The 24,683-nt window shown below is 35.1% G+C and overlaps 1 protein-coding gene across 4 annotated transcripts in view; it reads left to right on the forward strand.

Annotated features, from left to right (window-relative positions):
- The window catches only part of PDS5A (PDS5 cohesin associated factor A), a 131,304-nt gene that overhangs the window by 34,420 nt on the left and 72,201 nt on the right, over positions 1-24,683 (forward strand). For all 4 annotated transcript variants that reach the window (XM_069495178.1, XM_069495177.1, XM_069495176.1 and 1 more), the window contains exons 3-9: positions 6,771-6,974; positions 8,018-8,104; positions 8,638-8,735; positions 11,456-11,582; positions 13,458-13,538; positions 17,961-18,101; positions 23,423-23,538. In XM_069495178.1, coding sequence (XP_069351279.1) covers positions 6,771-6,974; positions 8,018-8,104; positions 8,638-8,735; positions 11,456-11,582; positions 13,458-13,538; positions 17,961-18,101; positions 23,423-23,538 — 854 coding nt within the window. The remainder of the gene's footprint in view (positions 1-6,770; positions 6,975-8,017; positions 8,105-8,637; positions 8,736-11,455; positions 11,583-13,457; positions 13,539-17,960; positions 18,102-23,422; positions 23,539-24,683) is intronic.

The raw sequence follows: 24,683 nt of genomic DNA on the forward strand, positions 1-24,683 counted from the left end.
TGGTGTCACAGAGCAAGAGTCTGTCTCAAAAAAAAAAAAAAAAAAAATCAGTCTTTATAGTTTGAGCTTTTTGTGTCTTAATTTAAGAAATCCTTCCTACATGAACATATTATTCTTTATTATCTTTAAAAAGTTTCTTAGATTTGCCTTTCAAATTTCAACTTTTTTTTTTTGAGACAGAGTCTCGCTCTGTTGCCCAGGCTAGAGTGCCGTGGCGTCAGCCTAGCTCACAGCAACCTCAAACTCCTGGGTTCAAGTAATTCTTCTGCCTCAGCCTCCCGAGTAGCTGGGACTACAGGCATGTGCCACCATGCCCGGCTAATTTTTTTCTATATGTATTTTTAGCTGTCTAGATCATTTCTTTCTATTTTTAGTAGAGACAGGGTCTCACTCTTGCTCAGGCTGGTCTCGAACTCCTGACCTCAAGCCATCCTCCCGCCTCAGCCTCCCAGAGTGCTAGGATTACAGGCGTGAGCCACCGCGCCTGGCCAAATTTCAACTTTTATTTCACTGAAAATTAATTTTTTTGTAGGTTCTAAAATGATCTATCTTTATCATTACTTTTTGGTTAAGGAAAATTTTCATTGTATAAGTTTATGGGGTACAAGTGTAATTTTGTTACATAGATACATTGCATAGTGGTGAAGTTAGGGCTTTTAGTACGTCCATCATGGAATAATCCTTTGTACCCATTAAGTAATTTTTCATCATCCACCCCCATCCCCCACCCTTCTGAGTCACCTCTGCCTCCCTTGTCTTATCATTTCTCCACTCTACATCCATGTGTACACATTATTTAGCTCCCACTTACAAAAGAGAATATGTGGTATTTGCCTTTCTGTATTTAAGTTGTTTCACTTAAGATAATGTCCTCCAGTTCCATCCATGTTGCTCCAAAAGACATGATTTTATTCTTTTTTTAAATCACTGAATAGTATTCCATTGTGAATGTATACCACATTTTCTTTATCCAGTCATCCATTGATGGATACTCAGGTTGGTTCCATGCCTTTGGTATTGTGAATAGTGCTGCGATAAACATGAGTGAAGGTATCTTTTTGATGTAGTAATTTATTTTCCTTGGATAGACACCCAGTAGGTGGGGATTGATGGATCAAAGGTTAGTTCTGTTTTTAGTTCTTTGAGAAATATCTGTACTGTTTTCCATAGAGGTTGCACTAATTTACATTCCCCCCCAACTGTGTAAGAGTTCACTTTTGTCTCCATCCTTGCCAACATCTGTTATTTTTTATCTTTTTAATAACAGCTGGGTTTTGCGTTGTTTTGTTTGGAGACAGAGTCTCACTCTGTCATCCTGGGTAGAGTGCAGTGGTGTCATTGTAGCTCACTGCAACTTCAAACTCGTAGGCTCTAGGGATAGTTTTGTCTCAGCTTCCTAAGTAGCTGAGACTACAGGCATGCGCCACAATGTCTGGCTAATTTTTCTATTTTTAGTAGAGATATGGGTCTCGCTCTTGCTCAGGCTCGTCTTGAACTCCTAAGGTCAAGCAATCTTCCCACCTTGGCCTCTCGAGTAGCTAGGACTATAGGCACATGTCACCATGTCTGTCTTATTTTTCTTTTCTTTTTTTTTATATAGATAGGGTCTTGCTATGTTTTGCTCAGGCTAGTCGTGAACTCCTGAATTCAAGTGGTTCTCCCCACCTGAAAGTGCTAGGATTATGGGCATGAGCCACCATGCCTGGCCACTTGCATACGTCTGATATAGCACATGTGAAGGGATCTCTCTAAAATTGAGCTCATTGATTTTGTTCTCAAAAACTGACATGGGCCACTCAGCATGGCTTTTATTGTTCCAGAGGTTAGTGCATGCTCTCTTTTTCAATAAATTCATGACCATCAGAATTAATTTGACATATGTGGCATCAAGGCCTTCACTGCCACCATAGGTTTTCTCCTCTCTACCCATCATGTTTTCTTATGAAATTCTACTTCCACTAGGGTCACTCTTGGAGCTAAATTTAGATGGGAGCTCTCAGTTCTCTTCCACATGGTCTTTTTGTCTCATTTTCCAGGATTCTACACATGTCCTCTCTTTCGAATAGTCTGGTCTTCCTAACAGCATGGTAGCTGGGTCTCCATAAGGAGCATTGCAGCCTCAATGATATGCAAGTGTTTATCAGGCCTCTCCTTGCATCAGGCTTGTTAATGTCCCTTTGGTCAAAATAAGTTGCATGGCCAAACCCAGAGTAATTGTGGGAGAGTACTATACAAGGTATAAATATCAGGAGGCATAGTATTACAGTCAGCATCCAAGGTTACCCTGAATGATCCTCATTTCCTTGTAGTTACTCCCTTGTGTAGGCCCCTCCAACACTAAATAGGGGTGACCTGAGTAACTAATAAGCTGTTGTGGAAGTGACAGTGTATGCTTTTCGAGGTTTGATCATAAAAGACTGTCACTTAAGACTTGCTCTCTTCCTGTTGTAGCTGAGTTAAAGTTTCAAAAAAAAAAAACAAAAAAACCATACTGGCTTTCGTGGATCATGCACTTGGGGGAAACCAACTGCCTTTTTATGAGGGTACTTGAGTGGTTTGGAGAGGCCCACATATGTAGGAACTGAGGTCTTTCAAAAACAACCAGTGCCAATTTACAACCCCATGCGTGAATTACCTTCAAAATACGCCCTTCAGGCCCAGGCCCAGTCAACCCTTTAGATCACTGCAGCCATGACCAGATACAACCTCGTAAGAGATTATAAGCCACAAAATGCATAGGTAAGCCACTCATCCACAGAAACTGTGTGATAAATAAATGTTTATTGTTTGAAGGCACTGAGTTTGGGGATATTTTGTTATATAGCAGTAGATAACAAATACACATCTCTCTTTTCTACTCAAAAAAGTATTTTAAAAAAAATTAATTTAAATTATTTTAAGAGCTGGAGTCTCCCTATGTTGCCGAGTCTGGCCTCAACTCCTGGCCTCAAGTGATTCTCCTACCTCAGCCTCCCAAGTAACTGAGACTATAGGCATGTGCCACCATACCCAGCTTCTACTTAAAAAAAAATAATAATAATTTTTTTTTTGATGATTCCTGTTTGTATATGATAAAATCTAAAACTCTTTAGTTATGGTATTTAGAAATACAGTTTGCCCTATTCATGTCATCTCTTACCTCCTGCTAAACTTGCTCTGACTGCTTCAGAATACTTAGTAAGATGCCTCTAATGACTTCAAAGTCCAGCTACGTTAGCTTTGATGGCTTCTTCCTTGGGAGCGAGACATTTCTTTACTGGCTACCTTTTAACTAAAGACGTATTTTCATGAAATATGAATCTGATTATGCTATTTCTCAAAACAATTCAGTGGCTTTTCTGTTTCTTTTTTGTAATTTTTCTTTCTTTCTTTTTTAATTTTAAAGCCAAATTTAGCAGTGGGGGGTTTTGTAAGTGGCTTTTTCTTGCCTTCAAGATAAAGGTCTAATATCTCTGTGGTTTGTATGTTCTCTCCTTGGACTTTTGTCAACTTAGGAGACTTTTTTTTTTTTGAAATAGAGTCTCACTCTGTTGCCTGGGCTAGAGTGCCGTGGCGTCAGCCTAGCTCACAGCAACGTCAAACTCCTGGGCTCAAGCAATCCTCCTGTCAGCCTCCTGAGTAGCTGGGACTACAGGCATGCACCACCATGCCCAGCTAATTTTTTCTGTATATATTTTCAGTTGTCCATATCATTTCTTTCTATTTTTAGTAGAGACGGGGGTCTCACTTTTGCTCAGGCTGGTCTCGAACTCCTGAGCTCAAACGATGCACCAGCCTTGGCCTCCCAAAGTGCTAGGATTACAGGAACTTAGGAGACTTTTAAACACTGATCCTTAGTTTACTTATCTGTAAATATGAGTTTTGAGCATTTTGTTGGTCAAGATTAGGCGAATTGTGTCTGTGTGGAAGGGATCTTTATAAGATGATTTCAGGTGGTCTCTCTAATTCTACCAAAGTTATTATATAATTATGTTTGATCTTTTCACATCTTCCATTTTTGTGCTCTTAAACTCAAGGTGTTATTTTCTATGTCATTTCTTCAACTGGATAACAATCTCTACTAAAATGTTCATAGATAACGAGGATAAAATGTTTAATAGGTATTAACTTTCACAGGGATGTTTGTACAGTTATGTGCCATATAATGATGTTTCAGTCAACAGTGGACCATATATGTGGCTGTGGTCCCATAAGATTATATTATAATATTTGTATTTTTACTATACCTTTTCTATGTTTAGATACACAAATATTTAACATTGTGTTAAAATTGCCTGTAGTATCCAGTACGGTAACATGGTGTACAGATGCTCCTTGTAGCCTAGGAGCAATAGGCTATACTATATAGCCCAGGCTGTAGTATGCTCTATGATCGCAAAATGATGAAATCACCTAACAACATATTTCTCAGAATGTATCACCATTGGATGCATGACTGTACTTTGAAAGTAGATTCTTACCAGTGGCTGCATTTCCAAACCAAGATACGTAGTTGTAACAGCAGAATGGCGAGAGAGGCTTGATATGAGCAGAGTAGCTAATACTATAGACATCTATGCAAAATTGTCTAGTTTGGGACTTTTCACCAATGATGTCATCTGGCATTGGAGTTCTTTGTGGAAAGGTTTCTAATTCCAGATTCAGTTTCTTTTCATAGAAACAGGATTATTCAGATCTTATATTTCATATGACAGGTTTTCTTCTCCCCGTAATGTATCATCATTATTAGCATGTGTTATTACATGTCCACTTTTTTCATTCCTGATAATTGGTAATTTGTGACTTCTATATTTTTTCTTGATTTATTCTTGCTAAGATCTATCAATTTTATTAGTCTTTACAATAACCAACATTTGGCATTGTTGGTTTTCTCTTTTGTATGTTTGTTTTCCAATTCATTAATATATGCTCTTAACTACATTTCCCCCCCTTGATTGTACCTTTTGGGGATTTATCGATAATTTGCTATTTTTATAACTTCTTGAGAAGGAAATATACATCATTGATTTTTCATGCCTCCTTTTGTAGTATACACATTTTAAGGTTATAAATTTCCCTTAGGTACAGCTTTAACTGAATCCCACAAGTTTTGGTAGTTTGTATTTTCATTATTATTCAGTTCAAAATATTTTCTAATTTCTATTATAATTCCTTTGTTGATCAGTTGAACTTCCCTAAATATTTAAGGAAGAAATAAAGCCAGTTTTACTATCAAACTTTCAGTTTACAATAATAGGAAAAAAGAGGGATTACTTTTCAATTTATTTGAAGTCAATGTAACTTTAGTACTAACACCCGACAAGGTTGTCTTAAGAAGTTACAAGCCAGTTTCTTTCATGTATATTGAAGCAATATAATAGCAAATCAAATGCAATAATACATGAAAGTTTAATGACCAAATTGGCTTTATTTTAGGATTGCATACTTGGACTAAAATTAATAAAATTAGACTTTATAAATGTGAACTTGGATTAAAATTAGAAAATCAGCCAGTGGGATTTATTATATTAACGGAATTAGGGAGAAAATATGATCATCTCAGGGGCCAAAAAAATGTGATAAAATTTAACACATTTATGGTAAAAAGTCTTGACAAAATAGAAATAGAAGTACAGCTTCAGTATTTGACAATGGTGACAAATTATGCAAACTATGATGTATAATTAGAGAAGAATTGTTATTTGATAGAAATATAGTAATTTGCATATTTACAGAGAAAACAGGCTAGCATAAATATACAAAAATGTAAACAGTGGTTCTTTAATAAGGGTGAGAAATTATGGATTTTTCTTTCATTTTTACCATTATTTTCCTTTGCATTTTATAGTAATTCTAAAATGTGCATTTCTTACTTTTATAACCATAAATAACAGCAGGGGTTATTTATAATTAAAGCTTGTAATCAGAAGTATAACTATATAAAGGATTTAAACATGGCTTTTTATTGTGAAGCGCAAAACACATTAAAGTGTGAAATGAAATAGCAGCTTTAAAAAGTCTAAACAAGGTAGCTTTGATAATGAAATATAACAGAAAAATAATCAGTGATGTTGCCAAATGTCAAGTGAATTTGGTTGTCTTTGTGGGGCCAGGAACTTTTTATTGGGGTATATATAAAATAAATGAAAGAGTCTTAAATTCTTTCTTTTTCTGTTTCTTTTCTTTTCTTTCTTTCTTTTTCTCTTTCTCTCTCTCTTTTTTTTTTTTTTTTTGAGGCAGAGCCTCTCTCTGTCTCCCAGGCTGGAGTGCAGTGGTATAATCAAAGCTCACTGCAGTCTCCAACTCCTAGACTCAGGAGATCCTCCTGCCTCAGCCTCCCAAGTAGCTGGGAGTACAGGTGTGCCACCACACCTGGCTAATTTTTTCTATTCTTATTTTTTTTGTAGAGATGGGGTCTTACTATGTTGCTCAGGCTGGTCTAGAACTCCTGGGCTCAAGCAATCCTCCCCGCCTTGGCCTCCCAAAGTGTTGGGATCACAGGCGTGAGCCACCACATCCAGCTTAAATTCTTCATAAATCAGGTGCTGATGCAGATATATGAGTAATGCAAAAGTAGATGCTTGCTTATAGGCTTCTTTGAGATTAGTCATTTCATGCTTGTGATCTTTTTCCAAATTCTTAAGTGAAGATTTAAAAAAATTTGTGAACCCTCTGATAGTAACTGATTATTAGTTTGTGTTATAATGGAAATGAATTAAAAAAAAATGCATCGTACACTGATTTCTAAATACCAGGAGTTGCATTATGTTGTTTTTTATACACTATTACAGATGGTAGTAAAAACATTTATGGATATGGATCAGGACTCAGAAGACGAAAAACAGCAGTATCTGCCATTGGCCTTGCATCTTGCGTCTGAATTCTTCCTCAGGAACCCCAATAAAGATGTGCGTCTCCTTGTAGCATGTTGTTTGGCTGACATCTTTCGAATCTATGCCCCAGAAGCTCCATATACGTCTCACGATAAACTTAAGGTAAATGTAGTCTTTATAGAATCATTTCCTTTTTATAGTGTAGTTGACCTTTATGAGCATAGGTTTCGTATTAATCTTGTTATCTTAAGATTATATCATAAGTTATAAAACTGATCATTCAGTTAATATTTATTGAGTATCTGCACCATGACTATTTTTATGAGGCATAGAAAGGTGTAATTCAAAACTAGGCTGTATCTGCTCTTACCTAATTTTCTGGAGAATCCATCACAAAGCCCAGATGTCTATGTTCAAGGGATAAATAGAAAATTACCAATACTTTTTAAAACAATAGCATACCAGAATTTGCACATTATTCTATCTGCAAAATTATATGCTTATCTTGGTGGTTCTTTGTTCAGATGTTTGAAGAACTCTTCTTTTAAATTGATCTTTTGAGGTGATTTCATATTTTGAGTAATTTTATTCTTGGCAAATTTTAATCCTTTGAACTGCCTTCTTTAAAATAGTCCAAAAATCATTTTGTAGCATATTGATATTATTTTGAGTTAAAACTTCTAAATAAAGCTTATTAAGTTATGGAGCACTATCATCATGAAAAATACAAACCTTAGACTAGTCTGTTGCCTTTGTTCTATACAACTTGTCACTCATGCATTTCAAAACTACTTGCTGAAAATTATAATACTATTTACATGTAAGTAATAGTAATGGAAAGACTCATATTCAGCTTCTTAAAATGAAGATAGTTGTTTGTCATGATGCAAGGTAAAGAGAGTGAAGTGGAAGCACCATAGTAGAAGAAAAGGTAATAACATGTAGAACCTGTTGTCCTCTCAGAATAAGAAAACCTAAAGATTTGTGGAAGTAACACTCTTTGCTTGTAGAGGATTTGGTTTTATATGATTTGATCTTTTCTAGTTATTTTAAATAATGGACTAGGCCAGTCCCAAGGCATTCAGCTAAAGGAGAATTTTCTTTTATTGTAGTTTGTAACAGATAATATATATACAGACTATTAATGTGTTGTGAAAGAAAAGTTTTTGTGTCTAAATTAATATATTTTATCATTTTTTTAACAGGACATATTTTTGTTTATTACCAGACAATTAAAAGGTTTGGAGGATACAAAGAGTCCACAGTTTAATAGATACTTTTATTTATTAGAGGTAAAAAAATAAACTTTATTTAATAAATATCACATTATTTTATGTGGTAGCAAATTGTTCATAGTAACTTCGTTATGTAAAATGGATCTTTTTTGGTTTTATAAGAGCCCACTTAATAAAATATCTTTTATATATCATAAGGAAAATGTAATCTTTTTATTATTATTCATATCCTGGAAAGATAAAGCATATTCTACCAGAAAAACTGTATATTATTTGAAACTATAACTTATAATTTCATCTTTCTATTTTTATTCTTCTCTAATCTAAAAACAGATTTTCACTGCCCCTTAAATTTTCTATATGTATGTCTACTGACATAAAAATATTTAGTATTTTTCAATTTGAGAAAGTTGATGCCATCATGTTTATATATATTTAAAAGTCAGAATTCATGACTAATTTAACACTTGTAATTTTATATGTTTTGTCTTTATACGCTTTACTATAGATTTCTCATTCTAAAAGGTAAATTTTACTGAGTTTGCTTTTGAGTTTGTGTATGTGTAATTAAATATTTTTATTTATCTTAGAATTTAGCTTGGGTTAAATCGTATAACATCTGCTTTGATTTGGAAGATTGCAATGAAATTTTTATTCAGCTTTTTAGGACTCTCTTCTCAGTGATCAAGTAAGTTATCTTAAGCATTTTTTGTCTCTTTTTCTTTCTGTGTATATCGAAGTGTCATGTACTCTACATGTACACTAAGATCTTTTAGTTATAAGGAATTGTTCTCTTTAGAAGACTTAACATAAAAAGGAAAATAAACAAAAACTCTGTTTTCTGAAAGCTGACTTTGCCCTCATACTTTCATTTTAAACTATGATATCAATTTATCATTGACTCTGTGCCCCAGTCTGGGTTGGGGGCTATGAAACAATATAGAAATATAAAGCAGAGCCCTTGTTTTGGTGAAACTTATCCAACAGAGGCAACAACATATAGTCATAAAGCAGATAGTATGAGACTTTATACAATGAAGTACTAAACTTTAGAAGTACTTCAATAAAAAGGATTTGTTCCGTAAAATTTGGATTCAGTCAAAAGGCTGCACTAAAGGATCCAGAAGGCCACATGTGGCCCCAAGTCAGCAGGTTCTCCACCCCTATATGGTGTCTAATCCAAAGACAAATTGCTGGACAGGAAAGCCCAAGCTCTAATTTCAGTATAGTACAGTTTTTTGTTTGTTTTTTGTATAGTAAACCAAGCTATGAGGTGTGTTCTAGAGCAGTGGTCCCCAACCTTTTTTGGCATCAGGGGTTGGTTTCATGGAAGACAATTTTTCCACACACCGGGGGTTGGGGGGGATTGTTTTGGGATGATTCAAGTGCATTACGTTTATGGTGCAGTCAAACCTGTCTGCTAATGATAATCTGTATTCGCGGTCGCTCCCCAGTTCTACCATCACTGCCTCAGCTCCACCTCAGATCATCAGGCCTTGGATTCTCATAAGGAGCCACATCCTAGATCCCTCGCATGCGCAGTTTACAGTAGGGTTTGCACTCCTATGAGAATCTAATGCCACCGCTGATCTGACAGGAAGCGAAGCCTATGTGGTGATGCCAGTAATGGGGAGCAGCTGTAAATACAGATGAAGCTTCACTCGCTTGCTGCTCACTTCTTGCTGTGCAGCCTGGTTCTTAACAGGGGGTTGGGGACCACAGTTCTAGAACATTACATTTTATGCAAATGAACATAAGATATCTTACACAGATTTTGAATTTTCTAATGGACACATTAAGAAAGGTGTAAAATAGGTGAAATTCATTTTAATAATTTATTTATCACACTCTATCCAAAAGTATTATCATTTCAACATGTGGCCCTTTTCGTACTTCACGTGTTCACTAGCCAAATGTATCTAATGGTTTGCGTATTGGGCAGCATGTTTCTAGAGTTTTCTGTAGATTTTTATGACTACTGTATTATGTTTTTCTTTTCCTTAGATACAAAAGTAGGACTAGGTGTTAACCTGGAATAAATAGGAAAGGATCAGACCAGCCTGGCCTAGGGACAGAAGCTTATGGAAAGACTGTGTGAGGAAAAAGCTTCCTGTGGCATTTGACTAGCAGTAGGCCCTTACAGTAAATGATAGAATAAAGACACCTTACCTTTGTATTAGTTAGCTTTTGCTGCATAACAAAACAACTGAAAACTTGATAGTTTAAGACAACCACTATTTTATATAGCCTGGGATTCTGCTTGGCAGTTTTTGTCTGGACTAGATTTACTCCAGTGTTTGCAGTCACTTGGCAGGACATCTGGCAGTTGGCTGAGGGAGGTAGTAGGAGAACTGGGTCACATATCTTGTTGTCTGCAAGTTGGCCTCTTCATATGCTGACTAGGTTTCAAAAGTAACAAGAAAAGCCAGGTATGGTGGCTTATACCTGTAATCCAGTACTTTGGGAGGCCCAGGCAGGAGGATTGCTTGATACCAGGAGTTGAAGACCAGCCTGGTCAACATAGCGAGAGCCCCCCATCTCTACCAGAAATTTAAAAATTAGCCAGGTGAGCACAGTGGCAGGTATCTGTAGTCCTAGCTTCTCAGGAGGATGACGTAATACGATCACTTGAACCCAAGAGTTCCAGCCTGGGCAACAGAGAAGACCCTATCTCTGAAAACAAAAAGTAGCAAGAAAGGGCAAGCCTCACTGGACAAGCACTTGAAACTGATTCTTGGCATTACTTTTTATACCGTATTGATTTTTCATTTGTCTATTTGAAATTCTTTGAGAGATAACCAGGATGACATTTTCAGAACCTTCTAGTTATAAGTTCTGGTAAACACTTTAGATCAGGCTTTTGATTTTCAGTATTGGTGAAGTAAAACTTCTAATGGCAAAGATACAGCAAAAATTACTTGTGTTGGCTTAGGTGTTTTGGGGTGTTTAAATATGTTTTTATGTTATTTTGAGGAATTTATTAAAATCTAAGAGCGGAGAAAAGGTTGAAAAAACTGTCCACATTCATTATGTTATATTTTTTTTGTTGTTCTGTTACGTAAAATTTTATCACCATTTAAAATCTGGGGCATGTCTTAGAGTCCTAGTTGTGTAGAGACTTAATTTATTATAAAAGTCTTTCTCTTCTTTTTTTAATGTGAGTGGAAGAAAATATACTTTATTAAAAATTATGTTGGTCTTTTTTTTGTAGAATATAGTACCTTAACATCTTTGGTAGTAGTAGAAAGTAAATAGAGTAATCAAAATTTCTTTGCTGTTATTGGCACTGTTCCCTCAAGTGAAAATCCTTTTACGTCTGAGATTATTGTTTTAAACTGGAAAGTTTAATTTTCTTTTTATATTCCTGAATTTTCTTTCTTTTCTTCTTTTTTCTTTTTCTTTTTTTAGCAACAGCCACAATAAGAAGGTACAAATGCACATGCTAGACTTGATGAGTTCTATCATCATGGAAGGTGATGGAGTTACTCAAGAATTACTGGACTCCATTCTTATTAACCTCATTCCTGCACATAAGGTCTGTAAAGTATGAAGATATTAAAGGTTAATATTTAAAGGTAGTGCTTCTCATAAGAATGAACAATTGTTTTATGACCATTTGCAATCTCACGTAATTACTCTCCAGCCCCAAATAAAATAGATTCACACACATTAGTGTTGTAGCTATTATTTTTACAAGATACATTGATTAACATATTATGTAAGATTTTCATTCAGTTAAGTTCTCCCTGTTTTCTGGAAACTAAAAAGGTTTCATATTCACTATTCATGACTAATCTGAGAATTTTAAGGGTTTGGGTTGTTGAATTTTGGGTAGTTTCATTTGGATAAAAAATGTGTTTTCTCCTTTGTAACATAGATGTGGAACATAGGCATTTGGATTTCTTCTCAAAACCCATATTGTACATTTTTCTTAGGCACTTTCAGAAAAAGATTTGGGCAGAAGCAGGAGCTATATAGTTAATGTTAAGGGGAAAAGGATGATTCGGAGCTGTATCATTTCTCCCCATTTCCTTTTTCTATTTCTCTCCACCAGGTCCTCCTAAGAAACTGAGGGACTTGGCTCCCCACGAGCTCCACCACTGGGCTCTGCTCAAGCCTACCCCAATGTTGATATTTGCCCTCTTGTTCTTTTCTTCTAATGGTTCATTAACCTATCATCAGATTACATAAACAATGTGTCTTACACTTACTCACAAAAAGATAAGGTTAATTTAAAATTCTATTCTTGACTCTCTAAATATTATTTGCATTTTATTAATTCAAATCTATCTGTAGTTGATAAATTTTGAGAATATGGCAAAGGGGAGTATATTTTAGGCAGAGTGAGACAAAGAATTTGAGAGGAATAGATGGCATATTTGGTTTTTATATTCTAGGAAGAGAGTACTTTTATGAGCAGGAAATATACCTTTTTAAGAAAGAGAAATGTAATTTTACACTAAACTTATCCTTTTGTTAATGAAGTAAAAGCCTAGAGCAGGAGTCAAGAAGCTACAACTTGTTGCCCAAATGTGGACCATTACTTATTTATGTAAGGTTTTACTTGGGACACAGCCATTTTCATTTTGTTTATGGCCACTTTTATGGTACAGTAGCAAAGTTGTATAGTTGCAGCTGTGATTGTATGACCCCTGAAACTTAAAATATTTGCCATTGGCCCATCACATAAAAAGTTTGCTGACCACTGTCTTAGAGTGTACGTTTCCCTTTTTGGGAGAAGTGTGAGATGATGGTGAATGAACCTCAATTTGGTCCAAAACTTCAAAATATAGAGATGTTAATATGTATTCTTCAAACCAAAAATTCCTTTTTCACTAGTTTTTAAAAATTAAATATATCTTTTCTCAATCTTTCTCAAACCCTTTAATTTGTGACGGTACACTGAGACTCTTGAAGAGGAAGCATAATATTCAGAATTTCAAAAATATAATTGATCAGGAACCCTTTTTATTTGGAAAACTTTCCAGATCTACTTTCCCCTACAACATACATTAATTAAATAGTGAAATACTGAGGGTCGTGCATTAGACGGGGGTGCGTGTGTGTGTGTGTGTGTGTGTGTGTGTGTTTTTGTTTAGGATACATGGGTGTAGTTGCCATTTCACATTGGTTAAACCAAAAAGCCTTAGGTCCACATCAAAAACTTAATATAGGATTGTGCTTTTAGCAAACTATCTAAACACGTTTTAGATTTTGATTGATAAGTTCAATTTGCAACTTCTGCATTTAGGACCACATGACTAGAGGACATTGAGTAAGACCTTGAATGGAATTCAGTTATATTTTTTGCTTCATATTTTAGTAGATTGAGGACTACACTATTCTAATGGTGCTATCTCATAAATTCACTGAATTATTTATAACTTTACATGTTTTTATTGTTTTTCAGAACTTAAATAAACAGTCCTTCGACCTTGCAAAAGTCCTATTGAAAAGGACAGTCCAGACTATTGAGGCATGCATTGCCAATGTATGTATCTATCTATTTATTCCATATTGTGTAATTCTTAATCCATTGTACTAATTTATTAGAACCTCTTACGTGTCCATTTAGCCTATAAATTTCAGCTGTTTAGAGCAAATACAAAAGAACTTAATATAACCAAAGTTAGAAAAATGCAGCGTAAGCTTCATGACATTGTTTTAAAATGCCACAAGATGATCGATGTTACTTTATGAAAACTTGTCTACAACTCCCCCCCATCTGCATTTGTATTTATTATGTTTATTTTATTATTTTCTTGATAATGCTGACCTCATTCACTTTCTTCTTGCACTTTTATCTTTGGGTCTCTGTGTCTTTCTTTATATATTTTCCTCATATCTTTTAGGTCATTCTTCTGAAACCTTTGTTTCTTCATCCTCGTGAATAGTTGTTATATATAGTAATAAAAATACTTTTTAAAAAACGATTGAGTAGAGGTTTGTTCTGTTATTATTTTTTTACTAAAAAATCAATAATTTGGTGAAAAATTTTGTAACTCCACTACCTTAATGTGCCAATTAATTCCATTGTACATTTCATCATGTTTATACCTATTTCCCTGCATACTTGATGTAAAACTTTGTATTTTCATTTATATATATTTTTACATATTTTGACTTTTTAAATTTAATGACTCACTATAAATGTTCTGCTGAATTGATACATTCCCATTTCCCTATTGTTATGCATTTAGGGTTTTTTTTGTGTTTTTTCCTTTACTAATCTTCTTTGTGAATGTAGCATTTATCTATTGTTGAATTATTTTCCACAGATAAAACCTAAATGAGGGCTTAGTAGTTTAAACAGTATTTATTATATTAGTATTATTTCTATTAACTAAATATTTAAACAGGTTAAACATTTTTTTCCCAAATAGTATAAAACTGTATACAGTGAAAAGTGACCCTCTTCAACCTTGAACGCCGTATTCTCAATTTTCAAAAATAACTGTGACCAAAAGGTTCTTATATATCCTTTCAGAAGTAGTGTGCTATGCTCATTCGTGTGTGTGTATTTTGTTAAGACTGTCTTCATTCTTTTCAAGGTCTGCATAGTAAATATGAATATTTTCAACTCTTAATTTATGCTGCTTTTGAAAGAAATATATCAATTTATGGTATTATCAGAAATATATGTTTGTATCAGTTGCATACAACTGCCCTTTTAGCATTTTTAAATTTTTTTTTTATCAGAGTATTATGCGGGTACAAACATTTTGGTTACATAAATTGCATTTGTACAGTTTGAGTCAAAGTTATAAGTGTGCCTATCACCCAGATAGTATGCATTGTACCCATTAGGAGTGAATTTACTCATCTCCTGCTCTCCCCTCCCACCTGTTTGATTTCCAATGAGTTTTATTTCCATATGTGCAGACGAGTGTTATTCTATTAGTTCCAATCTAATAGTGAGTATATGTGATGTTTGTTTTTCCATTCTTGTGATACTTCACTTAGAAGAGTGGTTTCCAGCTCCATCCAGGTTAATACAGGAGGTATTAGTTCACCATTTTTTTTTTATGGCTGAGCAGTACTCCATGGTATACATATACCACATCTTACTAATCCACTCATGTATTGATAGGCACTTTGTTTCCATGGTGCTATAAACATTTGGGTACAGGTGTCTTTTAAATAAAATGTCCTTTTTTCCTTTGGGTAAATACCCAGTGGTGGGATTGCTGGATCAAATGGTAGGTCTACTTTTAGTTCTTTGAGGTGTCTCCATACTGCTTTCCATAGTTTGTAGTACTTTGCAGTCCCACCAATAGTGTAAACGTATTCCTATCTCTCCACATCAACACCAGCATTTGTTGCTTTGGGATTTTTTGATAGAACCCATGCTCACTGGAGTTAGGTGATAACCTCATTGTGGTTTTGGTGTACATTTCCCTGATGATTAGAGATGTTGAGAATTTTTTCATATTTCTTGGCCGTTAGTTTATCTTCTTTCCTTTTGCCCACTTTTTTATGAGGGGGTTTGGTTTTTTTTCTCGCTGACTTGTCCGAGTTTTTTGTAGATTCTGGCTATCAGCCCTTAATCAGATATATAGCATGCAAATATTTTCTCCCATTCTGTTGGTGTCTATTTGCTCTATTGATTGTTTCCTTGGCTATGCAGAAGCTTTTTAATTTGATCAAGTCACATGTATTTATTTTTGTTGTTGCCGTTATTGTTTTGGGGATCTTTGTAAATTCTTTGCCTAGACCGATGTCTATAAGAGATTTTTAAACATTTTTTTCTAGAATTCTTACACTTTCATGCCTTAGTTTCAAGTCTGTTATCCATCATGAGAGGTGCAGTTCCTATTTCAGTCTTCTACATGTGGCTATCCAGTTTTCCCAGCACCGTTTATTGAATGGAGATTCTTTTCCCCAGTGTATGTTTTTATCTGCTTTGTCAAAAATCAGTTGGCAACATGAGAATGGTTTTATATCTGGGTTCTCCGTTCTGATCCATTGGTCTATGTCTCTTTTCTTGTGCCAGTACCATGCTGTTTTGGTTACCATAGCTTTGTAGTATAGCTTGAAGTTTGGTAAAGTGATGCCTCCTTTTGTTCTTTTTACTTAAGGTTGCCTTGGCTATTCAGGCTCTTTTCTGGTTCCATATGAAGCATAGAATTATTTTTTCTAGATCTGCAAAAAATGACAGTATTTTTAATGGGGATTGCATTGAATCTGTAAATCACTTTAGGTAGTATAGACATTTTAACAATGTTGATTCTGCCTATCCATGAGCATGATGTGTTTTTCATTTATTTACATCCTCTGCCATTTCCTTCTTTGGTGTTTCGTAGTTCTCTCTGTAGAGGTCTTTGATCTTGGTTAATATATTCCTAGGTATTTTATTTTCTTTGTTGCTATTATGAAAAGTATTTAGTCTTTGATTTGATTCTCAGCCTGACTGTTCTTGGCTTATAGGAATGCTACTGATTTGTGTACATTGATTTTGTAACCTGAGACTTTGCTGAATTTATTTACCAATTCCAGGAGTCTCTTGGCGGAATCTTTGGAGTTTTCTACATGTAAGATCATATCGTCAGCAAATAGCAATAATTTGACCTCTCCTGCCCCCATTTGGCTATCCTTGATTTCCTTCTCTTGCCTGTTTGCTCTGGCTAGAACTTAAAGTACTATGTTGAATAGAAGTGGTGACAATGTGTTGGTTCCAGTCTGGTTCCAGTTCTAAGCAGGAATGCTTTCAGTTTTTCCCTGTTCAGTATGATGTTAGCTGTGGGTTTGTCATATATGGCTTTTATATTTTGAGGTATGTTCTACCTATGCCTATTTTGTTAATAGTTCTTATAAAAAGGGTGCTGAATTTTGTCAAATGCTTTTCCTGAGTCTATTGAGAGGATAATAGGGTATCTGCTTTTGCATCTATTTATGTGGTGAATCGTATTTATAGATTTGTATATGTTGAACCATCCTTGCATCTCTAGAATAATTTTTTTTTTTTTCTTTTTGAGACAAGAGTCTCACTCTGTCACCCCTGGTAGAGTTCAGTGGTGTCATCATAGCTCACTGCAACCTCAAACTCCTGGGCTCAAATGATTTTCCTGGCCCAGGCTCCGAAGTAGCTGGGACTATAGGTGTGTGCCGTGATGCCCAGCTAATTTTTCTCTTTTTAGTAGAGACAGAGTCTCGCTCTTGCTCAGGCTGGTCTTGAACTCCTGAGCTCAAGCAATCCTCTTGCCTTGGCTTCCCAGAGTGCTAGGATTACAGATGTGAGCCATCACTCCTGGCCTAAATTTAATATTTCTTTCTAAGTATGTATGGGAGGTAGGGCATGGTGGTAGTTATCTGTTATAATAATTTGTGTTCTTGGTATTATATACTCTTTGTTTCTCCTTAGCATTCTTTTAAATTATTAATTAGCTTTTTGTATCATCAGTTTTTTCTTTCTTTTGTCATTTCAGTCAAAATGTATTTCACTTTTTCTTGGTATTATAATAAAAACCAAAACAAACATAAAACCTCATACTAAACTCATGGAAAAATTAGATTAATTTAAAGAAAAACCAAAGATTGAGGCTTAAATTTTTTTCTCTGCTACAAGGAGATTTCTCTGTAAAATTCCCTATGATGAACTATACAAACTGTCTAAATTGTTTTGTCATAATGAAAAGAAAGATTCCTAGAAATAGTACCCTTATTCAAAATATAGCCCACAACCGAATTCTTTTTATTTTACTTTTTAAACATTCATAATTGATATTGTTTGGAGGTTTATTTCTTCTGTTTAGATGACTGTTATATATTAGTAATTCAAACACCTATTCTTTGTCACACCATTCAATTGTATATGTAATGCCTAATTATATAGTTTTTAAAAACCATGTGTTTATAGAAAACAAGTGTTTACATGAAATGGATATTTTATTTTTGTTTTTAATATCTCCTATAGTTTTTCAATCAAGTCCTGGTGCTGGGAAGATCGTCAGTAAGTGATTTGTCAGAACATGTATTTGATCTGATTCAGGAACTTTTTGCTATAGATCCTCATTTATTATTATCTGTCATGCCGCAACTTGAATTCAAACTGAAGGTAGGACTGACCAATATTCAAGCCATTTAATCTTTAAAGGAAAAATATATATCACATAGTTTTTCTGTAACTGTAGAAGAATAAAATGTGAGTTCAATTTATCTCCTTATATTTAGTTAAGGTTTACATTTTTCAATCATTTGAATAAAACAGTATCTCTCATCTTGGTGATAGGAGAATTTACATGGAAAATTGTAATATACCTAGTTGTTAAGTACCTACTGATAAACACGCTGAAACAAGTAATAGATATAAAAATGGTATTATCCTAGAAATTTATCATATGTTGGTATTAAATGCTATTCAGTATTAGGTATGTTTCAGAACATCAAAAGTCTTTAAATTGAGTGCTCAAAGGGTGACCCTTTCGTGGTGTAAATTAAAGACAGAAATTTCATTGTATGACTTTATAGCCAGCTAAGCAAAGAATTCATAACTCCTCAATAAAATATGAAACCTGATGCTCAATCCCTTATCCTTGCTGAACTACAGAAATTAACACCTTAAATTTGCTTCATATTCTGTACTTTTTGAAAACACTTTTTATATCCAGTATCTTATTGATCCTTAAATCTAAACTATGTTATAATTAGAACTAACATTGCAGTTTTGATTTCTTTTTTTTTTTTTTTTGAGACAGGGCCTCGCTTTGTCACCCGGGCTAGAGTGCAGTGGCGTCATCATAGCTCACTGCAACCTCAAACTCCTGGGCTGAAAGGATCCTCCTGCCTCAGCCTGCGGAGTAGCTGTGACTACAGACAGAGCACCACCACACCCAGCTAAATTTTTATATTTTTTGTAGAGATGGGGTCTTGCTCTTGCTCAGTCTGGTCTTAAACTCCTGACCTCAAGCTATTCCCCTGCCTCAGCCTCCCAGAGTGCTAGGATTACAGCCGTGAGCCACTGCACCCAGCGGTTTTGATTCTTGAGATAAAAAATTTAAGATGAAGTATTTTGCCCAGTTAAAGTAGATTTGGATTAGATCTCAGATTTTATTTTCTTTTTTTTCTTTTTTTTTTTTTTGAGACAGAATCTCGCTCTGTTGCCTGGGCTAGAGTGAGTGCGTGGCGTCGGCCTAGCTCACAGCAACCTCAAACTCCTGGGCTCAAGCAATCCTTCTGCCTCAGCCTCCCCAATAGCTAGGACTACAGGCATGCGCCACCATGCCTGGCTAATTTTTTCTATATATATTTTTAGTTGGCCAGATAATTTCTTTCAATTTTTTGGTAGAGACGGGGTCTCGCTCTTGCTCAGGCTGGTCTCGAACTCCTGACCTCGAGCGATCCACCCGCCTTGGCCTCCCAGAGTGCTAGGATTACAGGCGTGAGCCACCGCGCCCGGCCAATTCAGATTTTTCATTTCCTAAAAAACTATGTACATAATTAAAGATTTTCCGTATTGTCTTTATTATAAGCATATGCTTATATAAGCATAATATAAAGGACATCATATCAGTAACAGTTTACCCATAAGAAACTCTGGTAATGGGAAATATGTTATATAGAAAACAAGGTGTTTTTTTTTTTTTCTTTTACTATTAAAAGAGTTTATTTTGGCCAGTCTTGGTGGCTCACGCCTGTAATCCTAACACGCTGGGAGGCCGAGGCGGGTGGATCGTTTGAGCTCAGGAGTTCGAGACGAGCCTGAGCAAGAGCGAGACCCCCGTCTCTACTAAAAATAGAAAGAAATTAGCTGGGCATAGTGGCGCATGCCTGTAGTTCCAGCTACTCGGGAGGCTGAGGCAGGAGGATCACTTGAGCCCAGGAGTTTGAGGTTGCTGTGAGGTAGGCTGATGCCACAGCACTCTAGCCAGGGCAACAGAGTGAGTCTCAGTCTTGGGGGGGGAGTTTTTTTTACAACAACCTAAAGATGTTTCCATACTAAATGATTTCTAAGTGTAAGGCATTAAGATATTTCTCCCCAATCTATCCTTAGAACCTGAATATGTAAAATTAGGCCTTTTTAACCCTTAAAGAAGCCTGCCATGATAGGATGGTAGGAATGGATTGGGAATAGACTTTTAGATTCCCATTTGTGAACTTAATGTAAACTGAGGGAATCTGTGGTATTCATACTCTCATTGTTCCATAGTTTTGTTTATCTAAAGCAATGGATGCTAATTAATGGTATCCAGCTTAAGTATAGGATTAATTTGATACATTTTATTTAATAATCTCATTGAGATTTTTCTTTTTAGTTACTAACAATGAATGAATGAATTTAAAAATCAGATGATTTTATTTAAAAGTCCAGATGTATGCGTTTTCTTTTCTTTTCTTTTCTTTTCTTTTTTTTTTTTTTTTTTTTTGAGATACTCTCTCTCTCTGTTGCTTGGACTATAGTGCAGTTGTGTCCTCATAGCTCACTGCAACCTCTAACTTCTGGGCTCAAGTTATCTTCCTACTTCAGTCTCCCCTGTAGCTGGGACTACAGTTGCACACCTGGCTAATTTTTTTTTTTCTTGAAGAGATAGGGTGTCACTGTGTTGCTCAGTCTGTTCTCGATCTCCTGACCTCAAGCAGTCCTCTTGCCTCAGCCTCTCAGTGCTAGGATTACGGGCCTGAGCCACCGTGCACTGACAGTTTAAAAACCTCAGACTGAACTAATGCTGTGTCTAAGTAATAGTAATAGTAGAGCATTTTGTTTATTGTCTTATAACAGGTGCCATTACCTGTGTTCTTGTATGTTCCTGACTGTAATCCTAGCCTGTACCAGTATAAGTTTTCTCATCTCAAATGAAGAGACTGAGGTTTAGATTAGTTTAGATACCATATATAATGAGGGTGTCCTTTTTTTTTTTAACTTTTTAAAAAAATTATAATATTTTTTCTAATTTTCTTTTTTTTTGACTCTATGTGCCCATGTAAGGGTGTCCCTTTTTTGAGTCATTAGTATGTGCTAAGCAGAGAGCTGAAAAAGTGTTTATGGCTGTGGTGATTTTCTATAGTTTGTATCTCTGAACTTTGTATGGTTCAGAGTCCTTGCTTACAGTTCTCTGAGAACAATACAGTGTTTGAGAAAATCGTTCAAAATAACAATTTCTTTGATTTTATACTGTTCTACTATACAGCTGTATAAGTGATCTACTACATAGGTCCATAGAGTACTATTTTCATGTATTTAAGATATAATCTGAGTTGTGCTACTCAGCCCTATCTATAATTATCAAGAAATAAGACTTTTTTTTCATAAGGGGGAGAGAGAAAGAGAGAGATTGATTTACGTTTATTCCCCAAATTTAAAAACATTATAAAACCATCATAGTTGTGTCATTTTGGTTGGAGTTAAAATTAAGTTTTCACAGAAAATTGTTTTGAATCAATTACTTTCTAATTAGAAGCAATAGTAGAGTTAGCTACCTTTTCTGTGTGGGATTGGAGAGAATAAAAACTAGGGTAGCTTTATTGAATTTCTTTTAGAAAATCATTGGTGAATTGTTAATGCAGAATTTCTAATTTTTATCCACTCTTAATTATTAAAATCCATATTTGTATTTGTAATTTAAGCAGTGTATTATCTAATATGTTCATAAGATAATGTTCACTTTATCTTATGAATTAATATAGCTGCATATCAGTGGCTCCAAATGATCTTTGCACCAAAAAAATTTACCATCACTGTAATCATTCCAACTTTACTAAAGGAATATATTTTAAATTTTAAAAAGGCAGGAGGGTGAGTTTTCACTTAGTTTTTATTTCAGTAGGTTTTAGATATGAAATGTCACTTCATTTGAAATAACCACTGATCTAATGTAGTCATTTGCAAATAGCAAGATAAAATTTCCACTTATTCTAGTGTTTGACATTTAAGGGATAGATTAATTTTTCTTTAAGAAAGAAATCATGTTGGACTTAGTAAAAGGTGGTAGTGAAAAAAAAGTCTTACTATGCATTATTGTCCCTACCTGAGAAGAACTTTGTCAAAAGATATCATTTTTGTTCTTTATAATTAAAAGTGTTAAAGCTTGGTATAATTTTCATTTTCACATCTGTTTGATAAGTGTGCCTATTTGACCCACAAAACCCCTATTCCTGACTGTTGAAGCATTCATAAAGAAAAAATTCTATCTCATGGTCTTTATTTTTCTATTTTAGTTTCTATCTTTTCCTAGAAAGATTTGTTTCTTGGATTATCTGGTATTAATTTAGCCACATGTTGTATTTGAACACCTTAAGGAAATTACCACTTGTTTTGGGGTATTGCATTTATTTTCCTAGTGAGTATGATTTTTAAAAAGTTTGTATTATACCGTATGGTTTCAGAATAAATTTATGTTAAAACATGGCATCGCTACTGAAACTGGAACAGAACTTTCGTAGCATATACTAGTTAAGGATAAGGAAATAAGAGAATCTTAACAAAAAAAAAAAAACAACTCGTGTTGCTTTTTTATGGTGTTTAATTCACCAGACCTTTTGTTTCTTAATATTCCTATGCTATTAAAATGAGTTTTGTTTTGTTTTTTTTTTTTTGAGACAGAGTCTCACTTTGTTGCCCGGGCTAGAGTGAGTGCCATGGCATCAGCCTAGATCACAGCAACCTCAAACTCCTGGGCTCAAGCGATCCTACTGCCTCAGCCTCCCGAGTAGCTGGGACTACAGGCATGCGCCACCATGCCCGGCTAATTTTTTCTATATATATTTTAGTTGTCCATATAATTTCTTTCTATTTTTAGTAGAGACGGGGTCTCAGTCTTGCTCAGGCTGGTCTCGAACTCCTGACCTTGAGCGATCCACCCGCCTTGGCCTCCCAGAGTGCTAGGATTACAGGCGTGAGCCACCGCGCCCGGCCTAAAATGAGTTTTTCTGCATCATGAAATTCTTCAGTATCGTGTTCTCCAGTCAGTAGGGGATCCTTGATTAAAACTTTATATTAATATATCAAAATCTTAATTGATATGTGTTTATGTTGAAGCTTAAATTATAGGACAGATTTCTTCTAAAGAAAGCTTATTAGGGTGAGAATTATTTGCAATTTTGTCCTTCATAGACACTTTTCTAGGGCTCTTAATGTGAGAGTTGAATGTTATATCTTCACATTTGTAAAAGGTCTATAACCAATGCGTAGAATGCAAATAATCAGTGAAGCAGGCCTACATGAGCAGTTGGGAGGGTGTGAAATAAGAGCAAAGAACCAGATGATTTAACATGGAATCAAATCAACTTCTGCATAATAAATGAAAACATGTGATATATTAAAGTTCTTACCATTATAAGTAGAAATATGAAATTGTATCTTCTTGGGAATGTTTTGCATTATCATTTTCTGTAATCTGATGAATAAAGCTCCCTCTTCATTTATTTTCTTTTTTCCCTTAGAGCAATGATGGAGAAGAGCGGTTAGCTGTGGTTCGACTTCTAGCTAAATTGTTTGGCTCTAAAGATTCTGATTTGGCAACACAGAATCGTCCTCTTTGGCAGTGTTTTCTTGGACGGTAAGAGAACATACAGTTCTGATATCTATATTTTGGAGGCTTGTTGGTAGGGTCCACTGATTGAAACTACATGTATCATAACTTTAATTGATACACGTTGGTTTCATTGGCATTTGTGTTGTGATCTTTCTTGGAGAACAATTTTTTTTTTTTTTTATGAAGAAAGCTTATTTATCCATGTAACACTTTTTAATATGTTTTGTGTTAAAATAATGTCATTAGAATAAATAGGTAGACATCATCTCAGGATGTTCTAAGTGTTAAGATTTTTAAATCATGAAACTGAAGACAATGTCCATCCAATTTTAAGAAATTGTGCCATTTGTTAGTCCACTTACTCATCCATTTATTGGTGTTTGTCTTTTGGGTCTGCAGGTTATCTAATTGTATGATGGGTTTTTAACTAATTTGGTATAATTGTATGATTTTACGTGGAAGATGGCGTTGCTTTTAACTCGAATAGTTTTGTTTTGGTTTTTTTTGTTTTGTTTTGTTTTGTTTTTTTTGAGACAGAGTCTCGCTCTGTTGCCCAGGCTAGAGTGCCGTGGTGTCAAGCTCATAGCAACCTCAAACTCCTGGGCTTAAGCAATCCTTCTGCCTTAGCCTCCTGACTACCTGGAACTACAGGCATGTGCCACCATGCCCGGCTAATTTTTTTGTATATATTTTTATCTGTCCGTATAATTTCTTTCTATTTTTAGTAGAGACGGAGTCTCGCTCTTGCTCAGGCTGGTCTCGAACTCCTGACCTCGAGCTATCCTCCCGCCTCGGCCTTCCAAAGTGCTAGGATTACAGGCGTGAACCACCGCGCCCGGCCTTAACTTGAATAGTTTTTAACATTTCTTTTCAAGAATGTAGAATGATGGAATTCCATTTGACTTGATGGTGAGATTGAAAAAAATCCATGAAATTTATTAAATTCCTCCATGTATTCTCTTTACATGTTTCTTTTGTTTCAAAAGTTGGTTGGAAAGTATATATTAATATTCTGGAGATGCTTGAGAATCACCATTGTTTATTTGATTCGGAAGATTGGTTCTGAATGTCTTGAAATAAATTCACTGTGTAATGGTCTTTATACTAGTGTGTTAGGATCTGAGAAATCTCTTGACAGTGATATGATGATATCTTAGCAGTTTTGCTCA

Source organism: Eulemur rufifrons, chromosome 19 (genome assembly GCF_041146395.1).
Source record: "Eulemur rufifrons isolate Redbay chromosome 19, OSU_ERuf_1, whole genome shotgun sequence".
Lineage (NCBI taxonomy): Eukaryota > Metazoa > Chordata > Mammalia > Primates > Lemuridae > Eulemur > Eulemur rufifrons.